Source organism: Apodemus sylvaticus, chromosome 13 (genome assembly GCF_947179515.1).
Source record: "Apodemus sylvaticus chromosome 13, mApoSyl1.1, whole genome shotgun sequence".
Lineage (NCBI taxonomy): Eukaryota > Metazoa > Chordata > Mammalia > Rodentia > Muridae > Apodemus > Apodemus sylvaticus.
Window position 1 is genome coordinate 34,431,332 of NC_067484.1, and position 24,529 is coordinate 34,455,860.

A 24,529-nucleotide genomic window follows, 5' to 3' on the forward strand; every position below is an offset into this window, starting at 1 on the left:
AAGCACTTTATCACATAATTTATTTAAGTCCAATGTTGTTTTATAAGGAGAAAAATGTACTTAGAAAAGCGAGTTTCTGAATTTCAAAAAGAGAGAGATCTACATAAAGACTAGTAGATGTTACCTTACACAAAGTATGTGGTAAAAGAAGGTAGCATGGACTGGGTCACTAGGGAAAAAATTGAATAATATGACTAAATTATAAAATTGGCTATTTTCTCAGCAATGAACTCATTCTTTCTATGGTGTATAAGCAGAGTCATGTGCAGCCTCACTTGGATTCTACTCAGAGAAGTGAGAACCATGCATATAAGGTGTGACACCAAATTCACAGATCAACTGTTCCTGTGAGAATCCGATCATCTAGAAGTGCTATGAGCTCTGCGAACCATGTCAGAAACCTCTAATACTGTGAACACAACCTATTCACAGTACATCTCCTTTCCTGACTTCTAGCATTCCTTATCCCAGTAACAGGGAGGAGTGCGATGACTATTTCACACATTCCCAATGAGGATAATTCTAATGCATAGAATTTAGACTAAGGGATTTTACAATGGCACACTTCCAACTTTCCTGAATGGAAATTAGCTTAATATGCAGCTTTTCAAAATCAAGTCCGAGTACTAAATTAAACCCACTTGGCACTCACGTCCCATCATTTGCTTCATTGAAAAAAGTGTCTCTGGTACACAGAATGCCCTCGCTAACACTCACTGAATTGTAGTGTAAACATGCATGGGGCTGAGGAGCAGGCCAAGATGGCTGCCTTACAGATCACTTCTCCGAACACACACTTAGGATGAAGTGATGTATCTGTAGAACAGGGTATGCACTGAGCCTATAAAGGGAAGAATTGGGTGAATAAATGAAGAGACATTGCCCTCTGCTTCATATGTGTATGAAGGGTATCACCTTTTTTTATTCTAAAGTCAATAATGAGAAGCCCATAGCGTAGAGTATGAATCTACACACACACACATGCACACAGGTGTCTAAATGGACAGCAAGGACACAAAGACAGCTGAAAAAATGTAAAGAGGTGAAAATGAACTTCTTGTGGAATGAGACATATGAAATGGTTTGATATCAGGAAGCACAAGGAAGGCTCTCTTAACTCATTCCACATACATCTGGCATTCCAGAAAAAAAAAAGTCCTCTTTCTGGACATTAAATACTCTCTGCGATCTGTAAAGAATGACAAACATTATGAGCTCTGTCCCCTGGAATTTCAGGAACTCTCTCCCTGGAGTGAACGTTGCTGGCAACAGCTTTTCTGCAGACCATCCCAGCTGCTCTGTGTAGCAGAGGGCAGTCCATTCAGCCCTCAGCTCTATATTTGCAGTTCAAGACCTGCACACAGAACAGTGAGCAAGCATGAAGGACAGATTTCCTAAAGAGATACTGGCCATTTTCCTTGAGAGAGATTATTTTAAATATTAAAATGGACAGGCAGCAGAATCATCAAGTTTAGCATAGATCCCCTGTTTCTGAGTAGACCCCCGTAAGAGCACATGTGAACCCTTGCTTTTTCACTAGGATGAATTTAGGATACAGGTGACCACACCCAAGCATGAAAATCTCTCCTTAGATGATGGGTTTTTGCCTTAAAATTTCCCTGTGTAACTACTCCTTATAGGATTCATTCACAGAAAGTTCTTCAATTTTCAAAATATTCTTTGGAGTAGGCCCAGTTGTTCCCACCCTACAGAACAGCAGACTGAGGCTGAAGGAGGCAGGACCAGTGTTTTGCCAAGCCAAATGAGGATTCTGCTCCAGGCTTTCTGCTTCCTACATCCTTGGCTTTTGGCATTCTTATTGATTTTGTTCTCAAAATCTAGTATGATAAAGATAAAATATTAGGGAGATGAAAAAGACAGTTGTCAAAATCTAGTATGATAAAGATTAAAAAATGAGAGAGATGAAAAACACAGCTCTTTTAAGCAACATGCTCCAGCTCAGGCATTTAAAATATTTTCATTGTACAAATTTCATGTGCACAAATTTTCCTAAATATGTATTGAAAGATAGCAGCCATCATATACCTAAGGTTATGCTGTCTCCGGGGCTACCAGGATGCCCCACCCCCAACCCATCCTTCATGGATTAAATCAGAGTACAGTAAGCATGTGGAGGAGTTCAGGTCTCTTCTGCTTCCAGAGTCATCTGGCCTGGAGATTTTGTAGAGAAGCATCTATAAGTCAGTGTAGAACTATTTCCAAAAGCTTCATTCCAGTATCTTCTTCCACGTCGTTGATTTAACTGGTGTCCTCAGCATGGCCTAGCTATGGTACAGTGGTTTTGGGCATCTTTGCTGAAGACATTTTGTGGTGTGGTTCTAGTAGTGCCTTTAGAAATAGGCTTGTGACTGGGAGTCTCATTCTACAACGAGCAGGGAGTATTAGAAAGTTGTCTTTCCAGTTCAAAGTTTATGCTGTCTTTAACATGTAATCCAAGATCACAGTTCTATAGCCTAGATGGCCAAAGTCTTTGTCCTGATGACAGATGTCCTTCTGCTGATAAAATACAGGCCTACAGCAGTTCCAGAGTAAGTAGATACTGGTGACTGTGACACCAGCCTGCTACTTCACCCAAACATCATACATCATACAGATGTTATATGGGTGTCACACCCTGATGAGCTGGGATGGGCAGATATTATCCATGATATGAAAGCACAGCATTGCTGTAGAAAAGTGTTTCATTTTTAAAACTATTCAACTTCCCAGAAAGGCAGGTTAACTTGCTTTAGGCAAGAAAGTGTGATTTCAGCATAATCCCTCCCCAGCTACATCCCTAGGCTGAGCTCTGCTTAGACACTCCTGCATTAAATTAGCAGTTTGCTCCTGGCATATTGTAAGCTACCTAATTGGCCCCTATTTAAGAGAATATCATTTTTATGATGCTACCTAAAAACCCAAGGGCAATGTGGACTCAATAGAGCATCTCCAAACCACGGGTGTGTCTTCAAGTATCATATTAATGATGATAGTTCAGACTTGATCCAAAGAAACCTTCTTATTTAATAGAAACAACTAAGTTTAAGAAAATGAAATAAATTTCCTGAGATTCCACAATCCTGATTGTAGGATAGTATCATCTATTCTGTCATAACCAGGTGGAAATGTGTGGAATAATTATCACAAATGGAAAAGATGATTAGAGTTTCCAGAATGCATGTTCATAAAATATACTGTATTATCTAGTGGCTCTTAGTACATTTAACTTGCATAGGAATAAAGAGCTTTTCATTTGTTGAGACAATTAGGAAGTTAGGCATACGGCACTTGCCCACAGTCCCAACCACTAAGTATCTAAAGGATGGTTGCTTGGCCTGGGGCTTTTGAGGGCAACCTGAGAAACTTAATACTCTGTCTCAACAATACAGTGTTGGAAAAGCCCTCATTTGTGCTGCCTGCTATGAAGTAAACTGTGGGACCCCAGCTGCTGTGAGGGCAGTAAATGCCCCCAACCCCTGCATTCCTGCTCCAGCTCTGGCTCTGGCTCTGGCTCCTACCGGATCTCCCGAAGCTTCCAGTTCATAGTTCACATCAGTGGTCCACAGACCGGATGTGATAAAGATATCTAAGCCTGAAAGTGTGTGCCTCTCCTTGCATATGCTTCAGAAGCTGATAGCATGAAATTAGCCAATGCCAAGGCTGACTGAGAGCTTACATTATTTAAGGATTTGAAAAGAGTTAGATTATCCATGAATGACGTGATTTTTGCATCAAGATGGTTTGAAACCTTACTTAAAGAGCATGGTGCACTTTGACTATATATCCTTTCCTTTACAAACCAACCATCATGTCCACTCAAGACCAGTTGCTGAGCCTAGACATGCAGTGAAAGCACACTACTGGCGCCATTCTGGAATGCACTTGGCATTAGGTCATCAATGCACCCGGCCTAACCCCATGGGATAGTGGATAATATAGAGCATGAATGTGATCTCTGACATCCTTATAATTCCTCTGTTCTCATCTCCTTTTTTTCCTTTCTATTTCAATTACTTTGAGCAGCATCAAGAAAAAATTACCAATCCACCAGAATGAGTAAGTCCCCCATGTGAAGCCATGAAATGCTCGCTCTACATGACGCCATTCCATGCTTCTACATCCTAAACTCTGACCATTTTTTCCTCCAGGAAAAAAATGTCAAGTTTAGGTGTCAATAGCTCTCATTCCCGACCAATCACTAGAACCTGAATAAGAAAAGCTAACCAAGTTGAGTTGACAGTTTGTTTTTAGAAAGAACTTTAAACAAACAGACAAAACGCACGGCTCGAGGTCCTTGTCCACGTACAGATTTGCTTCAGTTTGGCCTCCATTACTTGCCCCTCAGTTGCACCCTTCTGGCACCCCTTCCTCTTCTCACTCAGCTTCTCTCTGATCACAGGTTAGCCCACCCTGAAGGAAGCCTCCCAGACCTAGCCATCATGAATATGACCGCCAGCCTTGATAAGCCTGAGGTGCAGAAGTTGGCGGAGCCTGGGGAGGAGAGGCCAGAAGAAAGTGCCAAGAAGGCAGACAAGGGTGGGACTGGGAAAGACAGTGATGAGTCTGAGGAGGAGGAGGAAGATGAGGAAGAGGAATCGGAGGAAGAAGAAACCTCAGGTAAATCAGCCTCTCTCAACAGCTGCCCTATCGGCATGAAAGACAGAGTGACTTGCTCCAAAGGACCTAGTTGTGACTCTAATAAAAGTTGCAGAATGGTTTAGGTTACCATAGTGATAGCATTTCTATCCCACTTACTAATAAGTTCCTTTTCATCTGGCTGAAAGAGCAGAGAACAGATGGTTGGCTAACAAACCCTGATGATAGGCAGAGTGCCCAGGAGGAGACCCAGAGGGGTATGTTCTGTCCTCTGCTGTGTGGGAACCTCTCCTGGGACCTGTCCTACTAAAAGCAAAAACCAGGACCCAGGACTGTGCTCAGAGGACTGACAACTCCTCATGTCACCTTCAGAGACTCTTGTGAAAGGCATTCTGAGGCTTGTCAGGAAGAGTAATGATTGTGAATACATAGCTAGTTCTAGTCTAATGCTTTAGACCATGAAGCCTAGAGGATGCGCTGTGCAATTACACACTGGTCCTTTCAGACTAGTGTCCTGCACGGTCTTGGATAGCACTGACTTAAGAGCCCCCTCTTCCTCATTCCATCCTGAAAGTTGCAAGATATTCTCTGTGATTAATAACACAAAAAAGTGGTCATGCTCCTGGTTGTATTTAGGGTTCTTTTTTAAAGCTTTCTTTCTTGATCTGTAATGACCAGGAATAAAGGAATTGGGTAGCCATGGTTATTGATGTTCTCTGACAGAGGATGCTAAAGAATACTATAATCCTCAGAAAGGGGGAGGGTGTAGCCTCTGGGTCAGGGTAAGAGATATGTACATGTCTTCTCTGGGTCTCTACTATACAAAAGCAGAAAATAAAAAAATGCTGTGGAGGAAAATTACTATTAAAGGCCTCCTGTGAAGCCTTGTTCCTGTCTCTAACTCACCTCAAAAGACCCAAGGCAAGAACCAGATGCATTTTTCACGAATTGCAATTGTCCTGCAGAGTGTGTGTGTGTGTGTGTGTGTGTAGACAGATCTGCCAGGCAAGTAGTTAATGCTGGGATTTCATTATATTACTTTAAAGAGGGCATTGGCCTAAAGGCCCCATCAAAAATCTCTGTATACCATTATTGCTATGTCAAACATACCTCTAAGTTGTTTCTCTCTGTTGACTGTCACCTGAGTCACTCTGTAATAACTATTTTTCAGTGTAACTAAAACCTTATTGAGTGTTCAGAGCCAAGGACAGTCACATTAAAACTACTTCTTATAAGTGGATACAGCCCAGAACTGAAGCATGAAAAGACAAAACAGTCCTGTGTGGCTTCCAGTGGCGTTGGCAGGTCCGGGTTAGACGGATGTGAGACCTTGAGGTAGAAAAATACAATGGCTGATTTGATTAAGATGATTAGGATGAAACTGAGCACACTTTAGCAGACCATGCTGATTCTGAGGAGGAACAAGCTGTCTCTGCCCACAGCAGACCTGCAGGGTGTGCTTGTTAAGATGGGAAATGGGAAAACCTTATCCATTCAACTGTCACTCACTGGTAGAAAGTAGTATTTGGATGAAAAAGATGTCATTTATAAAGAGCTCAGGTGATTTAACACAGTCTTAAAAGTAAGTCAAGACAGAACTCTTTGCACTGGTTAATTAAAAGACACATGGAGTAGCATTGTCCCTTCTGTTTGAATTTATATCCATAATCAGCAGCATGGCGTGGGGTCTTGGGTACTTCCTCTCCAGGTTCCTAGAGCTCATGCACTGACTCCAGGGTAGCTTCTCATTCCATCCTCAAAGGTACAAGAATGTTCCCATTAATAACACCAAAAATGGTCATGCTTCTCGTTGTATTTACTGCTTCACAGACCTTAGGAACAAGTGGCACCTGGTGATTGACCGCCTCACTGTGCTCTTTCTAAAATTCCTGGAGTATTTCCACAAGTTGCAAGTGTTTATGTGGTGGATCTTGGAGCTTCACATCATCAAAATCGTCTCATCATACATTATCTGGGTGACCGTGAAAGAGGCAAGTATGCTTTTGCTGTACTATCAGGCAGAATAGAGCCTGGAAGGTCCTCATTTTCTTTGTCTGTGTGTCCATTCATAGTATGATGCCTCTTCCATTCAGGGATCAAGATACATGGGAGTGCATGAGCTTTACTGTAGAGAAGACCCAAGGTTGGTGGAGCTAAGAAAGGGAACATCATCAGAGGAGAAAGTGCCGTGGCTTTGTTTCCAGTTAGCCTGGTCATCTAGCAAAGAATGCTTTCTGGACTATGTGGAGTGGGCTGTCTTTCTCCACCACATGGGAATCTATCTCCTAAAGCTCTCCTTGAGGAAAGGAGTAAAACTCCAGTTTGTGTTGCTGAGAATTATACTCTGGTCCAAAACATAATTAAATCTTTGCTAGAGTTTGTCTTGCTTGCTATCTTTATAAGAGATATAGTTGATGATACATTTGATTTATACTTCTGTCGTATGTCTTGATTTTTAAAAGAAACTGTCATCATTCTATCAAGAGTTCCTCCACATTTATTGTGGAGAAACAAACTTTGTTTCAATTTATTCATCAAATAGTTTCTGCAGACTTCTACACTTGACCAAGTCAGCCAAGGACCGGTCATTTTTACAGACCTCTAACTTTCCTGGATGGCTTTTCAGCTGGTTACAATTCAGAATCTTCGCCCTGAAATTTAGGTCAAGAGCTTACTGCTTACAATTTTTGAGGAGTTCAGCCATAGCACTCCAACCAAGCTGCTTGGCACACAAAACAAATGGAAGATGCATTTTATCCTGAGAGCATTAAGACATCAAATTCTACCCCGAGTCCCTGAATAATCAGAACCTTGTACACATGGGATGAACAGCCATTTTCCTGGAAATTTTGATTCATCTGGATTGTTTTCAGATCAGATATTTTTATTTGTTATTATTTAGCTCTCTTAATTAGCATACAAAATAACAAGTTTCCTTACAGCATTTTCATACATATTTTGTTTGGCTGCTCCCTTTCCCCCATTTCTCCTGCACTCTCCCTGGCCTCCATTCTGACTTTACCATTCTCCTCCTGTATTATCCCTTCTGTTTCAAGTCACGTATGCTCTGGTCTCCTCCCCGTCTCCTTGGTCCTTCTCTAATTTACTGGCCTTTATCCACACTTGCTTGCACATAAACACACATATACAGCATGGATTCATTTGTGGTGAACATTCCATTGGACTCTTGTTGCCATGGAGATGAAGAGCCTATGGCCCCCTTTGGTCTGTATACAGCAGGAAAGCAGGAGTTTGGAGCAATGTGCATGGCATTCATGTTCAATGAAGAAGCTCTCTAAGCTGCACCCATTTTCCTATTTGTGACATTGTAACAATAAAACACCTTCCCTGGAGAGACTCCTCACCCCTGTTCTCCATTGTTGGACACTGGTGACCATGTCCTGTGATACATATCCTGGATCTACTCCTTCTGTCTCATGCCTGTGTCCCTCTTTAGCTCCAGGCCCTGTGCACAGCCTACTCTGCCTATTCCCCATCAAGAGGGTGAGCATCTATGCTCCTGACGTCCCATTACTGCCCATCCACATCCGCAAGTAATGGGGCATTGATCTCCTTACAAACCACTGCTTTGATTGATGGGCAATACATGACCTCACTCTCGTGTGCCCCAAGGCACCCCCTGCCAGTGAGCCCTAAAATGGAACCTATTGTCTACATGATCTCTCCCCTTAGATAACTAAGTGATTCTCAGTGTTTCACCCATATTTTCTCTATCTAGCACATCCTCCATGTTGCAACTAGACATTCTCTGTAGGGTGTAAATGGGATCACATTAGAACTCTCTACCTAAAACATTGTCATGGATATCTTTTATTATATACACATAGAGTTCTTGTTTATGGTGTGCTTCAGACCACTTCAGGAGTGCCATACCTGGAGCCTCCGGAAGATGTGGGGTTCAAATCACATGCCTCTTTTACTTGATAACTTGCTTCTCCTGGAAATAATTGGTGTTCTTCCTTGTCAATAAGGCTTTGGGCCTGGGGTCCCTTTGCTGACCTCACTCCTGTTTAGATATTCCTGTTCTCAGCTCTAACTGCTGGCAGCTGAACCATCTTTCTTTCCTTGAGTTAGACTAAGTTGGGAGCTTCTGTCACATCATGGTTCACCCGGGCAACATGCTCGTCCTGTGGCTTTGTCTGGGATATTCCCGGATTTAGTGTAGTTTACATGTACCCCGAGGGCAAGGAATCCTCAGGCCATTTGTCACCTGGAACTTGGTTGGGAGTGAAGACTTACTGTCTTTGCATATCACTTAGAAAATAAAAAAGTTCTGTGCAAATTACATGTACTGCTTTTATACTGAGAGCTTTCAAAATATAACAAAAGAAATAAGAGGCTTACCTCATAGTAAACACCTTTAACATAATTTGCTTTTTAACATTCAAATTCCTACTGTTGACCACAGGAAAGGAATCAAAGCATTTTGATAAAGCACAGCATTCAGTTTGTGCCTAAGCACTTTGTAGATGATTGGACACGCTTATAAACAGCGTCTTTTCCCTCCTCAGTTAATTCTGCAGGGCAGCTCTTTCTACCTTATTATTATTTCAGCACTTGTTTCTCAGAGAGAATATTTGCCTTCTGTAGGGACAGGCAGGTAAGTTGGGGAGCAGAAAATGCGCTACACAAATGTTGTTCGCTACTGTTCCTAGTTCCCTATTTCATACTTTTTAATACTTTCTAAGCCAGATTTGGAGTCTGTTCTCCACACCTCAGAGAGCTTTGTAGCTGGCACATAGTGAGTTTTTTAGGGAGCACATGTTATAATTTTCACCTGAGAGTAGCCGAAGCCCTGAGACAGAATCAAAATAAATTAACATGGTTCATGGCTGAATAAGACAATGGTGCTTCTGTGTTCATCAAGGAATGGTAAGCTGTGGACACTGACTAGACCTGGGGACTGACGGGATCTGTCTGCTTGATAAATGCATGCACATCCCAGAGCCAGCCCTCAAGCTGAACTCATTGTCCTTCCCCTTAAGTCGGCAGATTCTTGCTAATTCATATCGCAGCAGTGATCGTTCATCTACTCAGACTTCCCCCCAAAGCCTGGCTGTCGTGTCTCACACTTTCTCCATGAAGCAACCTGCCATGGTCAATCCAGTTGGCTATCAAATCAAGCTAATTTTACTTCCTAGGCAATCCAATGTGTATCATTTTTAATGCAAGAACAGAACCCCATGCTTCCATGTAACTATGGAATGCCTAACTCCACACCACCATAGCTTCTATAGAGCTGGGCTCTGGCCTCTAACCTAGTCCTTCCATTTCTTCCTCCTTAATTCTGTGGCATGTATTTAAATATAATGCAAATCTTCCCTTCAGACTCTCTAATGGAAGGCCTATACATGGATCTCTCTTTCCTACAGAGTGAGTTCATGTGACATTTCATGGTTCAAAGGGACCAGTCAAAGCTTGACCTGAAGCCGCATCTCCATCCTCATCTATGAGTAGTCCTAGACTTTCCTGATGTCCAATGGCCTATCCTCACCACACTACCTCTTGCCTTTATCCTTTGCTTCTGCATCCTCCACCTTGAGTGTGCTTTGCATCTTTCATAGCTTCTTTTAGCTTTCCCCTCTTTGGACTGAGGACCCTTCAGGATGCTATTACAAAAGCCCAGGCACACTTATAAGTTAGCTACTGTTACATTATATGTATTCTCCCTGATTTTATGTCTGGTTTATGAGATAGAGTATCTTCAAGACCACAGGGCCTCTCTATCCTTGCAACACCAAGCACCTAAGACAGGGCCTTACACATGAGAACTCAGACAATCTTTGCTGAACTGGAATCACACTGTCCTGTCTTGTAATTGTCCTTCCACACCATGTATTTTTGTCCCCATTTCTGATTTTGTGTTTTCAGGTGTCTCTGTTCAACTATGTATTTTTGATTTCTTGGGCATTTGCTCTGCCATATGCCAAACTCCGCCGTGTAGCATCCAGTGTCTGCACTGTCTGGACGTGTGTCATCATCGTCTGCAAAATGTTGTACCAGCTGCAAACCATTAAGCCTGAGAACTTTTCTGTCAACTGCTCCTTGGTGAGCCTCAAAATTGGGGGTGGGGGTGGGGGGAGCTTCCTCACTGACTATAAGAGGATCCAGGGAAATATTTGGGGAGTCACCACACCAAGAATGTTCTGTATAGTTTGTATTATCTCATCCACAGTAGCTCTATTCTGACCCTGTGATGGACCTAAAACTGCTTATATCCTGAGAATCCTCCCCACTTGAAATGGGTCCTCACCTCCCTACCCCTCCAACCTCTCTTTGATCAAAGCTGAAGGGGAGAAGCCTGCACTCTAAAATTTAACAAGCAGTTTTTGCCCTGTTTTGTCTTCTTTTCAGCCCAATGAAAATCAAACCAACATACCCCTTAATGAGTTGAACAAGTCTCTTCTCTACAGTGCCCCTGTTGATCCCACTGAGTGGGTTGGCCTGAGGAAGTCCTCCCCTTTGCTTGTCTACCTGAGGGTAAGGCTTTGTTGTGCCTCGTGTGGGCCTCTGTACAGTTATAATTTGTGATTTCTGCCCCTCCAGGGATGCTTAATAGCTTCTTTGATAGTAACTTTGTCTTTAGTTCATATCTAAAATGACTAAATAGTAAAACTGGTATTTTATTGTGCTGAAGAGAAAGTGACTCATTTTAATGAAATATTCCTCAAGTCACCATTGAAGTATAAAGTTGGTGCTCACATCAGAGCTGAAGCAAGTCCAAAATACATTATTAAGGTTTTTGAAAAATATAAATTTATAATACTGTACATAGTATTCTCTTTTCTAGACACAAAGAAAAACACTAAATAAAATCTATCAAATTATCAATAATGATTATTTGTGAGAAGGAGGCAAAAAAGCACTGCAGGAAATATTGGCTCAGTTTCCTCCTTTTGAATGTTTAATAAGGAGTACATATTATATTACAAAATAATACAGCGTATTTTAGTCAGAAAGTCATAGAAACTTAATGAAAACAAGACCATTAGAATTTTATATACTCTTTTACATTGTACTTTGATGAATAACTCACTCCATAACCTTAATCATTGTCCTAATCTCTGACAAGATAAGATCTTTCCACTGAGCACCTGGGAATTTTAAATGTTTGAAACATCCCATTCTGTAATTTCTAGAGCTCCCATGAAGTCACTGTCCAAATAACTGTCAGGATAAAATAAACTGATATTTGGAAAGCCGGAAGCCACCTGTTTCCACTCATCATTACTCTTGTCATGAGTGTTTTTATGACCAGGACTTGGCCATTTTGAACTTGTTTCTCTACTTCTCAATCTCTGTCTCTGTCTCTGTGTCTCTGTCTCTCTCTGTCTCTCTCTCTCTGTCTCTCTCTGTCTCTCTGTCTCTCTGTCTCTCTCTCTCTGTCTCTCTCTCTCTCTCTCTCTCTCTCTCTCTCTCTCTCTCTCTCCTTCTCTCTCTGGCAAGTCTACAGACATATTAGATACTCTCTCCAGTTTTCATCCTGTCCAAAATCAGTGGCTTTCTCAGAGGTCCCTGAACCACTTTGCACTTAAGGATTGCAAACAAGGCAAGACTGCCTTCTTCTGAGTTCCCAGTGCTGCTCTCTTGGTGTGAGCGAGGCACTTAGCAAACAAGTAGAAACAGCAGCACAGTCTTGTGCTCAGAGAGACTGGACCCTGTTACCACGACAGTTAGCCCCGTTTCCATAATGAAAGTAGGGCCACAGTCAGAGAAATAGGCTCAATACTGTATTGAGTATGGGCGACATCTAATATAGCATTGCCTTCTGAGACATCTGGAATTCAAAACAATGATTTACTACAGTTGTTCAAAAGTACCAAACCACAGAGCCTTTAGTGTGCACAGACGTGTTTTCTCGCTTGCTGTTTGTAGAACAATCTCCTGATGTTGGCGATTTTGGCCTTTGAAGTCACCGTTTACCGCCATCAGGAGTACTATCGAGGCCGAAACAACCTGACTGCTCCAGTATCTAAAACTATCTTTCATGACATCACAAGGTTACATCTAGATGATGGGCTTATCAACTGTGCCAAATATTTTGTAAACTACTTCTTCTATAAGTTCGGCCTAGAGGTGAGTTTTCTTGCCCATGTCTTTAATTTCTTTTCATGAATATTTAAATCCTTCCTTTGGGCTATGTGGTTGATGAGGGTTCCTTATACAACTCCAGTTTATGATTCACAAAGCCACTGAGGGTGAGGGTCAGCTTAGCTCAAGTTCTCAAAAGCCAGGAGCCAGTATTCTACTTCACAGCAGTGCATTTGGTCCCTAGGTGTCCTGAGACATCTAAACATATATCCACAATCCTCTGGGTTTCTTATTAGGAATAGACTTTTCTGTCTTTGTGTTCACTTTGAATGTGTAAACTGAGAGGTAAACTCTTTTTTTAAAAAAAAAATCATTTTATTTGTTTACATTTCAAATGATATCCCCTTCCCAGTTACCCCTACACAACTCCCCATCCCCATCCCCCTTTTCCCCCTTCACCTTTGCCTCAATAAGAGTGCTCCTCCACCCACTCCCCGACTCCCACCTAGCTTCTTCCTATGCTGGGGCATCAAAACTCCACAGGACCAAGGGCCTCCCCACCCATTGATGTCAAATAAGGTCATGCTCTGTTACATGTGTATCTGGAGCCAAGGATCCTTCCAGGTATACTCTTTGGTTGGTGGAGAGGTGAACTCTTGTGACCTGAAATGGTGCTGTGAGAATAGTGACAGTTAAGTGGAAGAGTGGAATTCAATCATGATAATCTATGATAGAATTAAGGGAACAAATTTACAATGGTGATGCTTCCCAAGGACCTCGTAGCTGTCACCCTCTGCTCTGTTGAAGCAGTTACTAAGAAAGGCACAGTCAGTTCTCACAGAAGGAATTACATAGTATTTCTATCTTCATGGTGAAAAGCACCCAACCGTGAGGGCTTCCGGGATGCGTTTGTGCACTGTGCATTCAAATGCTGATTTCCGTACCCAGAGATCTGGTATGACTCAGCATTTTGGAAAGCATTGTTCTCCATCACCTCCTGATTATTTAATCAAGAGCTGAACAGCTTATAGCTGGGCAAGAGAAGATGAGGATGGAGAGTGGGAATGGGAGGAAGAGTTGTCATCATCAGGACATGAATGAAGAAGGAAGTGTCAGGGCAAGACCAAGATGACAGGTAAAGGACTGACTATGCGACTGGAAAGTAAGCCGGGCTAGAATAGAATAGAATGTCAGGTTAGAATAGCTCAGAACCTGCCCAGCATAGTGCTGTGAAGCTTATTAATAAATATAAAGGGCTTGGTGCCATTATTTCTGAGGAAGGAGGTACCGAGAAAAGCCCGCTACTTTTACAGTGAGGTTCCTCAGATACCCTTGCAGACACACTAAGAAGCACTGGTCTCTATTGTCATTTCTCTTTCTGATTAACACAATCTTTCTTGTCTCTTAACAATCCCTATACAGACCTGCTTCCTAATGTCAGTGAATGTAATTGGACAGCGGATGGACTTCTATGCCATGATTCATGCCTGTTGGCTGATCGGTGTCTTGTATCGACGCAGAAGGAAAGCCATCGCCGAGGTCTGGCCCAAGTACTGCTGCTTCCTGGCTTGCATCATCACCTTCCAGTACTTTGTCTGCATTGGCATCCCTCCTGCCCCCTGCCGAGGTGAGCATTCTGCCTACAGCATCTCCCCTTAGCAACAGCCATAGCCAGTGGACCGCTGACAGGTGCAGAGAGGCACCACGGAACTGATTGCGCCTGCTCACCCTTGCCCCTTGCAGATTATCCGTGGAGATTCAAGGGAGCCAACTTCAATGATAACATCATCAAGTGGCTGTACTTCCCGGATTTCATCGTGCGGCCCAACCCTGTGTTTCTTGTCTGTAAGTGTTTCTGCTGTGGGACCATGGGATGTACGTATTTGGTTTATATTTACTCATTACTTTTCAAGTGTTAGGCATTAGTGCTCTTAGTTCCCTGACTGAAGCTTGTCTTACGGATTGATATTCTGGGTCACCAAGAACTTCTACTTGCTCAGTTCCATTTACAAAAGACAAATCAACACTGAAGTAACTTACTTCAGCACCTCTAGTCACATATGCCTGCCTCTTTATAGAGAGACTAGAGAGAGAGTCTTGTAAGTTGACTCCATTTCCAGCCACCAGGGCAGGTAGATGGAGATGAGAGACAGGGCTGTGGCAGCATCAGGGAGCCTCAGATGTCAGCCTTGTGAGAGCTGCGTACAAAGCCTTCTAGGACAGTGAGCAAACGGATGGGTGGAGCAGTGCTTCTGGAACAGTAGGGAGTGGCAGTGCCCAGAGCTGTGGAAAATTTCAGAGTGACTTCCCTGACTCCAAATGTTCAGGCTGATTTTAAAATCGAGGAAGCTACCTGTGCCTTGGGAGTGGCCCAGAGACCTGGCCGGGAAATCTCTGCTCTGAGCAGCTCAGAGCCCTGTTCAGGACTTTCACAACCTGTCTGCCTTTGCCACCTGCTCTAGTGCGCCCTCAGTGTGAGCGCTGACAAAAGTCTAGTTTACAAATGCAAAGGTGAGCCAGGCAGTGGTGGTGCACGCCTGTAATCCCAGCACTTGGGAGGCAGAGGCAGGTGGATTTCTGAGTTTGAGGCCAGCCTGGTCTACAGAATGAGTTCCAGGACAGCCAGGACTTCACAGAGAAACCCTGTCTCAAAAATAAAATTAAGTTAAAAAAATAAAAAATAGGTCCACAAATGCAAAGGTGCTGGTGAGCAGAAAGCACAGGAATGTCTGTATCTCACCCATGTGAAAGGATAAGCCAGTGTTCCAGTGGTGTCCTCAGCACTTCTAGGTAAAAACGCACCTCACCCTAAGGTCTGTGGAGGCAGGCGCCTAGCCTTGGGACACAATGGCATCCAGATGTCACATTGCCAGCCCTGGTACCTTACACTCACTCTGTTGCCCCCATGCTGAGATCAGGAAATGGGGACTTGCTTCGGACCTTAGAAACTGACATGCTCTTTGCGGACACAGCTGGCCTAGGAGCTCAGGCTCCGACAAGCCACGTGGTGACTGTGTGTGGCGTTTTAGAACCTGAAGAGTGGCTGCTTTTGTCTCGCCAGATGACTTCATGCTGCTCCTGTGTGCTTCCTTACAACGACAGATTTTTGAGGACGAAAACAAGGCAGCTGTGCGCATCATGGCCGGCGACAATGTGGAGATTTGCATGAACCTTGACGCAGCCTCCTTCAGCCAGCATAACCCTGTCCCAGATTTCATTCACTGCAGGTAACCGCAGCTCCACCTCTTTATGGGCAGTCTTTGTGTGCAATGTCACCCGAGCTGCCCTGTCACTGCAGTCCTCTCTGTGGACCACAGGGGAAGTAGATGAGCCTCTGAGTTACACTTCTGTGTCCCTCTTGTCCTTGCAGAATGTCATTAATGGCCTCAGTCTCTTCTTCCAACAGAAACTGTCGGAGGTCAACGATACCATCCCTTCAGGAAGAATCCTTTCTGATCCTCATCTACCGTTCCTCTTCCTCTTCCTCCATCTAACTTCTTATTCTTCTCGCTTTCTCTATTTTCTTTGCCCCCCATCTACCCACTCTCTCCCCCACACATCTCTTATTTACTACTTGTCTCTCCTCATCCTGAATCCTTCATCCCCACTACACTTCCTCCTTCTCATCCCTCTTCATCCCGTCCCATTATCATCTCTTGTTTTTATCTCTCCCTCCCACAGTCCTCACCCCAATCACTCCTGTGTAATCACTCCCTTCCTCATCCCTGTTTCTCCTGAACCACCCCATCCCTGTCCCTCCTCATCACAACCCCTCCTCATTTTTTTCTCCATCATCCCTCCTCCCTATTCCTCCTCACCACCTTTCTCATTCCCATCTTTCCTCTTCTCCACCTGGGTGTTCAGGAGCCTAAAGAGAGATGCCCCCAGAGCTTCCCTGGGTGATTCCATCTGTGTATCCCATCTCCCTGACCCCTGGGTTGGATCCCTTTATAGCTCTATCGTCTCCTCCCTCTTCCCAGTCAGGTGACCAGCCCAATTTCTCTCCTAGTGCATTCTTTCTGTATTTTGGGTTTTGCTGACATAGTTTCCTCCAGAGGCCTGTCTGGTGTCAGGCTCCTCAGCTCTCCTCATCCGGGAAAGCTTTGTAGACTCTCTTCAGCCACAGTGTAGTAGCCTAACAGCATTGCGTGATCTGGCTTTGTGACTTAGGCCTGAGCCTCCAGTCTCTGAGGCTCCTGGGTTAGTGTGTGTCCTCGACTCCTGCGGGGAAGATACAGCAGCAGCACACAGACAGTATCACGAGTATACGTGGTATCTGTGTGGCGTGCCTCAACTTCTAACTCCAGAGACAGGTGGCAGACATCACCCCAGCAAGTGTCACTTTTTAAGAACCTGTTTTATCTGCTCTTCTAAAGTATAGCACAGTGGGGAGCAAAACCCTTCTAACTTACTCTGTTCTTGTCCCCATTCCGCACTGACATTGTACTGAGCTCATATCCTACATGCATTACTTACCTAGCTTCCATTGCCTGGTTGCTTTAAGCATCAGATCCCATTCCAAGTACTTCACTTCCATTGAGCCATACCAGAGATTGGCCCCTCCAGCCACCCATGGCCGGAGTATATACTGTCACATTCCGCTTTATCTGTGTAAGAAGCCAGCAGGTGTGCTAATCACAACCATGACCCTCCTGCGTCTATTTTAGAAAACTAAAGAAGGACTTCAGTTTGTCCAAAATAAATATTTTTTTATTTTATTCTTAAAATCAGTAATGCCAATAGTTCATTCATCTGATAAGAGCATCAAGACACGCCTCGTTCTCTAATACAGCTCGCAAAGCCGGAGCATACATTGTGGATATTATGTATTAACCTTCTATAGACGTGTAGCCCATTAGTCAAACAGGGAATTCAGAATTTATTCTCTGATCCTTTTCCATAAACCCAAGAGGAAATGTTTCCAGAGCAAGCCCTCAGTGAGGGGGGGGGGGTGGGTCAAGCAGAGGAGAGCACTGGCCAGAAGCCATAGTACCTGCCACCCGAAACTCAGGCTCTGGAAGCATCCACGACAGCTAATTATTGTAGGAACACTTGGGTCTTATACCCCAGTCTCACCTTTTATTAGTCAAGCCACTGGGGATGGACAGCCCCTCAAAGAACCCTGCCCAGTGACATCCAGACACAGACTATCAGAGTTGTTCTTCCATCTATGAGAAGAATTTGTTTTTACCCCTAGTGAAATTTTTTATGTAGTATGTGCATCCTTTGTAATGTAATAATATAAATTTCTAGTTCCTTGAATGCAACCCATTGCTCATTTTCCTGCCAGGTAGGGGGCGCTTATATCTTGGAATGGTTTTCACTGTAAAATTATCTGCCTTCATTGGGGTTTTACTGCTGTGAACAGACACCATGACCAAGACAACTCTTATAAGGACAGCATTTATTTGGGGCTGGCTTACAGGTTCAGAGGTTCAGTCCATTATCATCAAGGCAGGAGCATGGCAGCATCCAGGCAGGCATGATGTACAAAGAGCTAAGAATTCTACATTTTGTTCCAAAGGCAAACAGGAGAAGATTGGCTTCCAGACTGCTAAAGAAAGGTCTTTAAGGGGTCTTAAAGCCCACACCCACAGTGACACACTTCCTCCAGCAAGGCCACATCTCCAAATATCGCCACTCCCCGAGCCAAACATATTCACCACATTATCCATGCTTCTCATAGAAAGACTAAGAGAGTTTTGAATATTCAAGGGGTAGGCAGAACATATTGTTTTGTGAGAGATTAGTCTCATATGAGATGATGATGATAAACACACTTACCCGTGGGTTTTCTCCTCTTACCTATTTGTCTAGGACTGGTTATGTAGGGGCTTCCTGTACAGCAGGCAGTGGGATGCACAGAGCTCAGCACGTTTTGCACTTGGTTTTCCTTGGGTGGCCATTGTCTTTGTATTGCCCGGGGTCTGTTTTGCAGATCTTACCTGGACATGTCCAAGGTGATCATCTTCAGCTACCTCTTCTGGTTTGTCCTCACCATCATCTTCATTACGGGAACCACCAGGATCAGCATATTTTGCATGGGTTACTTGGTGGCCTGTTTCTATTTCCTGCTCTTTGGAGGTGATCTGCTACTGAAACCGATCAAGAGCATCCTGCGCTACTGGGACTGGCTGATTGCATACAACGTGTTTGTAATTACCATGAAAAATATACTGTCAGTAAGTGCTTCCCACTACATAACATACTTGTGGTTTCAGCACAAGAATAAACAATCCACTTGGTGGTCCTTAAAAGCCCCAGCTTCTCACGTGACTCCTAAAAGCCCTAGCCAAGACACTGTAAGTTCAGGCTTCAATGACTGCTCACCACTCTTGGTTTTACATTGTTGAGAGTCTTTTCTTCTCCTTTCCCTGATTTGGGGTCACACGATAGGCGGTGATGTATTCAACAAATAATCTAAAATGATTGACTACTTAAAATCCTATCCTTCCTGAGGAACAATCTTGTGTCTTTCATCGTGTTTCTATGAAGTGGCCCTTCACTTCACAGAATCAGGATTACTGAACCCTCCAACGTTTTATCACGTTCACCAAAAGGAATTGTCTCATCTATTAAAAATTATAGAATGTAGGACAAAGTGAGGTATTTTCTGGAATGCCCTGTTGTGTGAGAAATGAGATCAAAAGGGCTTTTAGGTGCAGAAACATTTTATGTACCCAGAGTTGTGAGAGAAAATTCAGCCCTAGGTTATTTCTGAGTGCAGTTATCCAGATGAGGATGTGAGGGTAACTGTGTGTGGTGGATGAACAATACATACTGTTTGCTGTGGTCAGGTGTAGCATCCTGCTCAGGGATAACAGCAACTGTTTTCTATCCAAGGTTGGTTAAATCTTAGGATGTTGGATCCATGGATTTGAGGGCAATGTATCACACACTAATGCCATGTCCCAGGCCTAAAAATTCTACTCTTAATCTTAGCCCTGGGGTGATCTTCTGGGGATCAGTGTAAGTTTGAGTCATGTGACCTATGAGAGACTAATTCTATCCAAATCAAAGACTTTGTCTTAGAGCATTCCTATAGGGTAAAGGCTTGTCCTACAGTTGCCCAACTTCCTTTGTAAGGATCAGTGCTTCGCACTGAGAGGAATTTCTCCTTAGTTTATATTGCTCTCCAAACAGCAAATGCTATCTATTGTATTTGATGTGGAGACTGCAATTTTAGATAATGCAGGACCCTCTGGAGTTATTGCCATCAAGTCCTGGTGAATTCTTGCGTGTTGCGTTCATTGGACATCACCTTTCTTGTCATGATTCAGAGCCTGAGGTTTGCCTCCCTCCTTTCATTTTCAGATAGGAGCCTGTGGCTACATCGGTGCACTAGTGAGAAACAGCTGCTGGTTGATCCAAGCATTCAGCCTGGCCTGCACGGTGAAAGGCTATAAAATGCGTAAGTACCAGAGAACCCTTTGGGAGAAGAAATTTGGAAAAGGAAGAGCAGCTATGTTGTTCTGACTTAAAGCCTAGAGGAAAACACAAAGAAATGAGATGAGGGTGGAGTCAACTCTGCCTTGAGATGGAAGCTATGGAGCTAAGCTATGTGATAAACCATGGTCTGTAACACAGGGTGTCCCCCACAGACCCGCCACATGGGTGTAGTAAAGACGCCTCCATGTACTGTCCCCAGTAAGATGAAAAACAAGACCAGCCACCTTCTCAAAGCTGCAGTTGCTCCAGTTAGAATGGGCAGTCCCCAGGGGACCTCAGGTTTGCAGATCTTCTCTCTTCAAGAAGTTGAGGGAACTTCGGGCTCAGAAAGCCAACTGGGAAGAGCCCTAGAATTTCTGGAGTGATTTTACCCCAAGAGACCATGGGAAATGTTATTTCTGCCACTTGCTTCTAGCCCAAAAACATAGGTCAATATACCCGTGCACTTCCATGATGCTTAGAAAGGCTATTTAGATACAATGCACTCTTGCCTGTGGTTTCTAATGCTGGCTGTACTTAGCAGAGAATTAAACAAGTCTCTGGAAATTGATACTTAATATAAACTGTACTGTCACTGCCTTCTAATAAACTAGCCCTGTTCAGTTGTCCCTGGGTGGGACTCTTCTATATTAGATCATTTCATCTGCCATCCAGCTGTTGTTTCTCCATAGCTCTTGGGGAAGTCCTTGAAGAAAGAATATCCAGGGGTTTCCCTGTGCCTCACAGTTCAGACTTGGGGAGTAGAGTTTTGCTTAAGACGTACTCAGATCACAAATAAGAACATCAGAGTTGTACGCATGTGCCAATGGGATTTCCCAAGCCTGGCTCTGTAGATTATTCAACAGTGAGAACAGAAACTGGTGTTCATTTACATTTGGGTTCTTCTCCCCTGCTTTGTGTCTCAGCTGAAGATGACTCCAGATGCAAGCTGCCCAGTGGGGAGGCGGGGATCATCTGGGACAGCATCTGCTTTGCGTTTCTCCTGCTGCAGAGGAGAGTCTTCATGAGCTACTACTTCCTGCATGTCGTGGCTGACATTAAAGCTTCCCAGATCCTGGCATCCAGGTGGGTCAGGCTGCTTCCACCAACAATGTGCCCTGAATGTACTACTGCTTAATCTTCAATAGCTTACATAGCTTATAGAAGTCACACACACACACACACACACACACACACACACACACACACATCATTCCATAAGGACACCAGTCCTTACATATCTAAAAATAGTCTTCATAAGAAACTCTTTGAGTGTTGAGGTTTGGTCTTTTGCTGTGTGTTGTAAGGCTAAGTGTAGCCCCCAAGATTTGTTTGCCCCAGAGAAAGAAGAGTCTTTGTGTAGACCCAAGTGACACTCTGCGACCTTGCCCCCAAGTTATTTTTGATTGGTGGATAAAGATGCCAATAGCCAGTAGCTGGGCAGAGGAGATATGGGGCAGGGATTAGGGTTCCCAAGCCAGAGGAGGACTAGGGATGTGGGTGAGAGGAGGAAGGCGAGGAGGAAGAAAGAGATGCCAAGGGTTAAGAGTCAAGAAAACATGGCCCAGAGGGCTGGCCGGTTGGAGTCAAGAGCAGCCCAGGTGAAACACAAGTAGAACTTGGGGTTATAGATAGGAAATTAGATTCTAATCGCAGAGAGAACAGATATCTGCCCAGCTCTAGTGCTGATTAAGGCTTATTGTAAATAATAGCAACATGTGTGTCACATGATGGCAAATGATCTGAATAGACACACCCCAAGAGACAACACGGGAGTGGGGATTGGGTGTGACCCAGTGGCAAAGTACATTTGATCCTCCGTATCACAAAAGGGGGAGGCTGGAGTGAAAAGAAAGAACATAAACAAATGTCCCAAAAGTATATGGACTGACACTCAGTATCTTAACTCATCAGCCAAATTAAAAACAAAAACAAAAACCTACAGTTTGACATTATTTCACGCATTCTCCCCTCCCCCCATCCCAGGAGACTGGCTCTGACTGAAAAACCTAAAACTCAGTCCTGATGAGGATGAGGTGAAAAGGAACCCTCATACACTTTTAGTGTATATGTTCATTAATACAGTCACCAATAGGAAATTGGAGTAGTTCCCAAACAGCTCAGACACTGACTGCAGGACCTAGAACCTCTCTAGCCATCTGCCCTGTCCTGCCTACTCTTCCCTTCCCAATAATCTCCTCTGCACCTCACCTCATTATCTTCTCTGGGCAATTTCACATTGTCACGCCTCCTTCCTTGGTCTCCATCCTTCCCCCATTCCTGCCCCTTTGTTTTGGTTTAGAAAGGACTCTGGAGAGTCGAAGCTACCAACAGGCCAGGTGTGCCTCTGCTTGCAGGGGACAGAAGGAAGCTAAGGATGCACTTGTCTGAAGAAGCTGGCATTGCTCAGACAGCAGAGGATCCAACGTGCTTGCTACCTAACACACATTAGGTCAATTTGCCATAGGAAATGACCAAATCCTGTCTTTGAACTTGAGGCTCATACATACAAGTGTAGGTGTTTACAACACCAATTTCCCTGGGTTACATTTCCTTCCCCTGCCAGGAAAAAGAAAAGAATTTATTTCAGAAGTTCATTTATATGACTAGGATTCAAGCCTTTGTCACCCACCCGAGTTGGGGCCACATAGGGAAAAAACATAGAGGGACCTATCTTAAATACATGGAGCCTTGTGGCATGCTCTCTCATTTTAAAGGCAAACTGTAGCTTCATTTAACTTAAACTACTAGTGCTCTAATTTATGAGTATAATAATATTTAGTGAGCAGTGTATCATTTCCAGAGATGCCAGAATGGAATAGAACTGTCTTAGACTCTGCGTTGCCGTGATAGAAGCATGGTTGGCAGGCAGGCTGCTCATAGAATCAAGGTCTCAGCATTCTGGTAGCCGGAAGGCAAGTGTTGGGCTGCCAGCAGATTGGGTGTCCAGTGAGAACCTCTAGCAATTCCACTGTGTCCCCTTATGGTAGAAAGGACCAGAGACTTCCTGGACCTTATCTACTACATTCACTCCATTCCTAAATTAGTCATCCTGCAAGGTCCTACTTCCTAATGCTGCCACTAGGGTGTTAGGATGTCAGCATGGCACAAACTTTCAGACAATAGTGAGTGTGACCTAAGAAACATCTGGGAGTCCGTGAGAGCCTCTCAAGGGTGTATTATCAATTTCATGGCTTGAACTAGGCTGCCTTCTATTCCAAGAAGCAATCTACAGAACAGGCAGAGTAAGAGAAGGAGGGTGGGGACGCAGCCACGGTGACATCATTCCCAAAGGTTTGTATTTGCCTGTGTATTGGCAACGATGCCCAGGTGTACAGAGGAAATCATGGGGTGGACCTGGCTCCACTTTTCATTTCTCAGAATAGCGGAGCGTTGGTGTGTTTATCAGTTTGCAGTCAGAACTCCTGTGGCGGGGGCAGATGCTCAGTGGGTAAAGCAGTTGTTGCACAGACATGAGGACCTAATCCTCAGCATCCATCTAGAAATGCAAGTGCGCCATTGTGCACCTGTAACCCTGGCCCTGGAGGTTGGAGACACAACAGACACCCTCCCCCCAACAATCGCTATCATCTAATCTAACCAAAATGACTCATTGCATTTTACTGAGAGATCTTGCCTCTGTGGAGGGTTAGAGAGATGAGGGAGATGAGAGTTCAATAGTTAAGAGCTAACACTGCTCTTGTAGAGGGAGAACCCAAGTCCAATTTCCAGAACCCATGTCAACTGACTCACAATTGCCTATAACTCCAGAGGGATCTGACACCTCGGACCTCCATAGACCTGTACTGACCTTTGCACAGACTTATTCACAAACTTATATAATAAAAAACAAAATAAATATTTTATTTAAAATAATGTGGAAAAGGATTAAGGGAGATATCAATATTGCCCTTTTACCTGCACATTCACCCACATGGGCAAGTATATCTGCACAAATATATGCATGCAGCACAGAGAGAGAGAGAGAGAGAGAGAGAGAGAGAGAGAGAGAGAGAGAGAGAGAGATTGTAGGAATGGAAATCTAATAATGCATAAATTCCTCAGACAGACCCAGAGCCCAAGGCATGCCACAGCCAAGAGGAATGCATTCCTCTCCCTGTCATACAAGAAGAAGGATGACAATGGAAAGGTTATGTGTGACTAGCTGAGCAGCTTCTCATCATATGACCAATAGTCCCTCTAGGACAGTCATTCAAGATTTGTGGTTCACAACCCCTTTGTGAGGGTCAAATGTCCTTTTAACAAGAGTTGCCTAAGCCCACCAGAAAACACAGATATTTACATTACAATGTGTAACAGTAGCAAGGTTACAGCTATGAGGTAGCAACAAAAATAATTTTGTGGTTGGGGATCACCATAACATGAGGAACTGTATTAAAGGGGTTGAGAATCACTATTCTTTAAGTCTAGAAGCTTGAAGCTATGTTCTTTA

General features: G+C 43.8%; 1 protein-coding gene across 1 annotated transcript in view; it reads left to right on the forward strand.

Annotated features, from left to right (window-relative positions):
- Piezo2 (piezo type mechanosensitive ion channel component 2) overlaps nucleotides 1-24,529 on the forward strand; it is a 390,271-nt gene that overhangs the window by 308,637 nt on the left and 57,105 nt on the right. The window contains exons 18-28 of the mRNA XM_052155704.1: nucleotides 4,400-4,617; nucleotides 6,427-6,587; nucleotides 10,489-10,665; nucleotides 10,972-11,097; nucleotides 12,493-12,693; nucleotides 14,071-14,275; nucleotides 14,392-14,493; nucleotides 15,710-15,875; nucleotides 18,587-18,830; nucleotides 19,963-20,059; nucleotides 21,003-21,162. Coding sequence (XP_052011664.1) covers nucleotides 4,400-4,617; nucleotides 6,427-6,587; nucleotides 10,489-10,665; nucleotides 10,972-11,097; nucleotides 12,493-12,693; nucleotides 14,071-14,275; nucleotides 14,392-14,493; nucleotides 15,710-15,875; nucleotides 18,587-18,830; nucleotides 19,963-20,059; nucleotides 21,003-21,162 — 1,857 coding nt within the window. The remainder of the gene's footprint in view (nucleotides 1-4,399; nucleotides 4,618-6,426; nucleotides 6,588-10,488; nucleotides 10,666-10,971; nucleotides 11,098-12,492; nucleotides 12,694-14,070; nucleotides 14,276-14,391; nucleotides 14,494-15,709; nucleotides 15,876-18,586; nucleotides 18,831-19,962; nucleotides 20,060-21,002; nucleotides 21,163-24,529) is intronic.